At 60.8% G+C, this 4,629-nt stretch overlaps 1 protein-coding gene across 1 annotated transcript in view; it reads left to right on the top strand.

Moving 5' to 3' along the window:
* Positions 1 to 225: 225 nt before the first annotated feature.
* The window catches only part of KIAA0100 (KIAA0100 ortholog), a gene marked incomplete at its 5' end in the record, with an annotated part of 12,495 nt that continues 8,091 nt past the window's right edge, over positions 226 to 4,629 (top strand). Inside the window, 14 exon segments of the mRNA XM_009710218.1 lie at positions 226 to 272; positions 556 to 718; positions 798 to 916; positions 1,277 to 1,337; positions 1,547 to 1,712; positions 1,894 to 2,032; positions 2,410 to 2,534; positions 2,620 to 2,687; positions 2,783 to 2,931; positions 3,184 to 3,302; positions 3,540 to 3,703; positions 3,836 to 4,100; positions 4,221 to 4,426; positions 4,592 to 4,625. Of these exon segments, the coding sequence (XP_009708520.1) occupies positions 226 to 272; positions 556 to 718; positions 798 to 916; positions 1,277 to 1,337; positions 1,547 to 1,712; positions 1,894 to 2,032; positions 2,410 to 2,534; positions 2,620 to 2,687; positions 2,783 to 2,931; positions 3,184 to 3,302; positions 3,540 to 3,703; positions 3,836 to 4,100; positions 4,221 to 4,426; positions 4,592 to 4,625 (1,825 nt within the window).

Here is a 4,629-nt window from a genome sequence, read left to right as displayed (position 1 = left end):
GGGTGGCTGCGGTCACTCCCAGGCTGGCAGCAAATCCCTGCAGCCAAGCTCCTGTTGCACAGCCCCATAGCTGGTGCCAGGCCCTTCCTCTCATGGCCAAAGTTGGGGTTTTTAGCTGCTCCCTGCATAATGGGAGGCGTTAGGAGCGGAATGGGAACGTTAGGATGAGCATCACAAGGCAGAGCTGGGTTGTTTACTCTCTGATCTACCTCTGCGTCCTTGCAGGAGATTGACAGCGTCTGGATCACCAGTAAACTGAGACGGGACCTGCCGTATGTACCTCTGCCCCAGCTCCCTCCCTGCTTTCTCGGTGGGTCTGGCTTATCCCTGGCCCCATTGACTGCAGTTCTGCTGCCTTTATATCTTTCTGCAGTTCCTATTTCCCCATGGTCTGCTTTGTGTGGGAATGAATCACTCTTCTTTGAGGTGGCAATGTCTTATGGATGCCCTTGTGCTGGTCCTGCATGTTCCCAGGGCGGGGGACATTCCTGGCGATGGGGCCGAGTGTGCCATGTGCGAGCTCTTGTAACAGTTGCCCGTGCCGTTCTTCCGCAGGCGCTACTTTGAGCTGTGTTTTGGCGAGGTGCGAATCCGCACAGATCTCCAGAAGGGCCCTGGGTTCCAGCCATCCATCCCGGAGGCTCCCAGAGAAGCCAATGGAAACGAAAGCAGAGCAGACCTGACTCTTAAACCCTCCCTGCTGAGGCTCCTTAGCCAGGTGAGGCACTAGCTCGGTGAGAGGCAGTTGTGGGCTGCGCTGCTGTTGGACATCCCTCACAGTAGCACCTTTCCTACAGCTCTTTTCCATCCACATGGACTCCATCAACATCATGGTTCTGCACGTGGCCACCTCAGAGTCTCTCTGGCACGTCCAGGCCAGCAAGACGCGTCTCCTCTTGAATGGCGATGGAAAGAGGTAATGCTGTGCTTGTACCCTGCTCTGCTTCCCCAACCTGGCCCTGGGTCCCAGGGGGCAGGGAGGCTCCTCTGACCCCAACCTGGTGTCTCTCCTCTCTTCATCCCACTCAAGAGCATCCCATGTCACCTGTGATGTGACATATTAACCTTCTCTGAGGTTGGCCTAGTCCCTTTTCCCTTCATGAGAAGCTCAAGTTGTGTATTCTCCAAATTACGGGTTGCTGCGTGGTGCATGGAGTTAGGGTGCTCTGCTTTTGGGAGGACTTGGGGTCCCTGTGTCCCACAGAAAAGAGAGGGCAGGGGCTTGGTTCGGAGGCAGCAGGGCCTGCATCCTCCATCTGTTCCCTGCTCTTCCCAGCCTGACCTGCGAGGTGAGCCTGACAAAGGTGAACAGCAAAGTCCTCCGGAGCAGCAAGCTGGTGAGTGCCAGGGAAGGGAGAAATTCAACACTTCGAACCTGGGCACAGGCTCTCTGCGACACCCTGAGGACGTGCTCGCATGTGTCCCCAAGACTGGGCAATGCTGCAAGGCTCTGGGCTCCCTGCTGTGCCCAGCGCTTCACCTGCAGCGTCCACCGGTAGGGAGTTGGGTGACTCCTCGTGTACTCCTTGCCCGTGTCCCCGAACAGGATGACACCTGCCTGGCAGAGCTGGCCCTGGCGCTCTCCCTCTCGCTGGAGATCAGCAGCAGGCGGCGGCTGGTGGGCGTCAGGCTGCGTGTCCGGACCCTGCAGGCAGAGCTGCACGAAGGGCTTTTCTGCAGCCCGCTGCTGCACCGTGTCACTACCGGGGCCCAGCACAGCAGCATGGGGGAACAGCCCAGCACAGGTCAGGGATGGGGACAGGGACAAGCTCCGGGCAGGGCAGGGGCTGGCAGCTGCCATGCTTACACTGGAGCCAGAGGGATTTGGCTATGCCATCGCTGCTTCGCACTGCAGGGCGTGGGCGTTTGGGCAAGAGCCTTCCCGTGACTCTGCGTGTCCCTCTCCAGGCCCGGGGGAGCCCTTGAAGTCCCTGTCCCTGCTGAGCAGGGACACGCTGCAGCTCATCCCCAGGAGGGTGGAGGTGCAGCTGGAGAACACCAGCGTGGTGCTGTCTATGAACAGCCAGAAGAGGTAAGGAGGCCGGTGGAGGGGGAGGCTGTCCTAGCCCCAGTTAGTGCTGGGAACACGGACCTGGGGATAACTTTGCCATTCCCTGCTCTGCCAGACCACTGACGGCAAGTCCTAGAGCCCATCCCAGTGGGAAAAACTGAGCTTGGCCTGAGGCTGGGCTTTTGGGGAAGGAGGAAGGCACATGAGCTGGTTCTCCAGCAGGACAGCCTGATGGGATCCTCTGCTGATGGGATGAGAGCGCTGGGCTGGGCTGCAGCTGGGCACTGACTGGTGTCTTTGTCTGTGCCAGCATGCCAGTCAGCTGGGGATGAGAGACAGGGAGATGGAGGACATGACGGTGCAGTTCCCTTCTGGCCGTGACTCCCTGCTTCTTACAGGCACCTCACCTGGAGCCTGAAGCTGCTGCAGTTTCTATATCAGCGTGAAGAAGAGCAGATCCCACTGCGCAACTTCACACCCACCTCAGACCTGGACCAAATGAGTGTAGATCTCCAGCTAGAGGGCAAGTAGCCATGAGGTCACCCGTGAGACAGAGCTGCTATTGCTGCCCTCCACCACCCCTCACTTCTGCTCCTCTCTCTCCCCAGATGGCCTTCTCCTGTCCCAGAGCCGCCAGCGCATCGTGTGCCTCAACTCCCTGAAGACCAGCGTGCAGGTGAGTGAGCGCTGGGCACACTCCTGTCCCCTGGGGATGGCTGGTTTGGCTCCTGGCACAAGTTTTTTTACCACCTGGCCCTCTCCCTGCTCTAGGTCACAGCAATTGACCTCTCGGCTGCTGTGCTGCTCAACACCTGCATCATCCACTACCGCCACCAAGAGTTTTCACACTGGCTGGGCCTGTTGGCACAGGAATACCAGTGCCAGGCAGTGCCTGTCCCCAGCCAAGGGCACAAAGGAAGGTAAACTTGGCCTCAGCGCAGCTGCTGGTATCACAGCTTGTTTCCTCTTGCCTGCCACACTCTGGCAGGGTGCCCAGGCACCCAGGACCTTCTCTGCCCTGTGCACGGCCTGTGGGATGGGGAGGCTGGTACGGAGGGTGGCAAGCGGTCAGGGGGGCCCTGCAGAGAGGGCATCCCTCTGGGCGTGCTCCCTGCCAGGCTCCGTGGCACTCAGCTCCCCAGTAACAGCCTGTCCCTGCTTGTCCCATGCAGGAGCTATCCCCAAATCATAGCGCCCATCATCCTGAGTGCCTCGCTGTCCAACGTCAATGTGTCAGTGCAGCTAGGGGACACGCCACCCTTCGCCTTGGGCTTCAACTCCATCTCTGCAGGTACGGGCTGGCAGCTGGCGCCAGGGTGGCTGCTGGGCTCTTTTTTGGGGTCAGTGACTCTGCCAGAGAGGCAGCAGGACGGGAATGGGAAGGGCTGTGCTGCTTCTGTGCTCGTCCATGTCTGTGTCTGGCCAGGGACTGTGGACCCCTGCCTGGTTGTGTCTGGGTTGCCCCTGTTCGGGGGCGGGCGGGCAGGCAGCTCCTGGCGCGCCCTCCCCGCCCCGTCCCTGCCCGCAGACTACCAGCACCTGCGGCCACAGAGCGTGCACCAGCGAGCAGTGCTGGCCGTGGACCACCTCTGCTGGCGCGTGGGCAACGACTCGCACATCCAGCGTGCCCCACATCCCCCAAACATGCACGTGTGGGGAGAAGCCCTCATCCTTGACTCCTTCAACCTGCAGGTGAAGGGCGGAGCGAGGGGTGGCTCTTGCGGGGGAGCTACCTGTTTGCAACTCCATGCAGGTGGCACAGGGACGCGTGGTGGCATGGGGACATCCTGCAGCCTGAGAGTGTTTGTCCCGTTTGTCCTGCAGGGCAGCTACAACCAGCCCCTGGGCATGTCTGGCGCCCAGTCGGACCCGATCTTCCTGGACTGCACCATCCGGGGGTTGCAAGTGGAGTCGTCGGACACCTGCACCGAGTGCCTGGCCAGGATCCTGCCCCTGTTCTGCCCACGGCCCAGCGGAGCTGAGCTTGCCAAGCAGCCACCTTCTGCCTCAAGCGAGCCTTGGGGGCTGCTCTGGAAGGTGGATCTGAAGGTGGAGGACGTGAACCTTTTCACACTCTCAGCCCTGGTGGGTAAGTAGCATCCAGGCTGATCCCAGATGGCTGTCGTGGAACAACCCTGAGGTCAGAGGAACCTGGCATGTCGTGGTGTGCCCCCTCCGTGTCTCCAGCACTGACGAGCCATCTCTCTAGGTGCCCTGGAGCTGCGGCTGGACACACTGACTGTCCTGGGGAGTGCTGAGAGCTGCACGGTCAGCGTCCAGGGCATGGTGCTGGCCTTGGTGAAGAGCATCATGGAGAAGATGCAACCGTGCTGCAAAGCTCCTGCCATCCCCAACCCTGTGGCCAACCTCTCCATGCTCTCTGTCACCTACCACAGCAGCATCCGCTCCCTGGAGGTTGGTTTAGGCGTCGGGTCTCTGCTTTGTCCTGTACTGGCGGGACTGGGGTGGATAGGGCAGGGGAAGGGTTGGCTGGCACTGAAGGATGCTGGAGAGGAGAACGGGGCTGTGCTGTGCTGGACCTGGCAGTGACTCGGTGCCTGCTCGCTCTCTCCGGTGTAGGTGCAGTGCGGCGAGGGGCTGGCGGTGCTGTGGAGCCC

This window comes from Cariama cristata, unplaced genomic scaffold, assembly GCF_000690535.1.
Source record: "Cariama cristata isolate BGI_N322 unplaced genomic scaffold, ASM69053v1 scaffold26730, whole genome shotgun sequence".
Lineage (NCBI taxonomy): Eukaryota > Metazoa > Chordata > Aves > Cariamiformes > Cariamidae > Cariama > Cariama cristata.
Note: the sequence above shows the minus strand (reverse complement) of the source record. Positions and strands in the feature narration are given on the sequence as shown.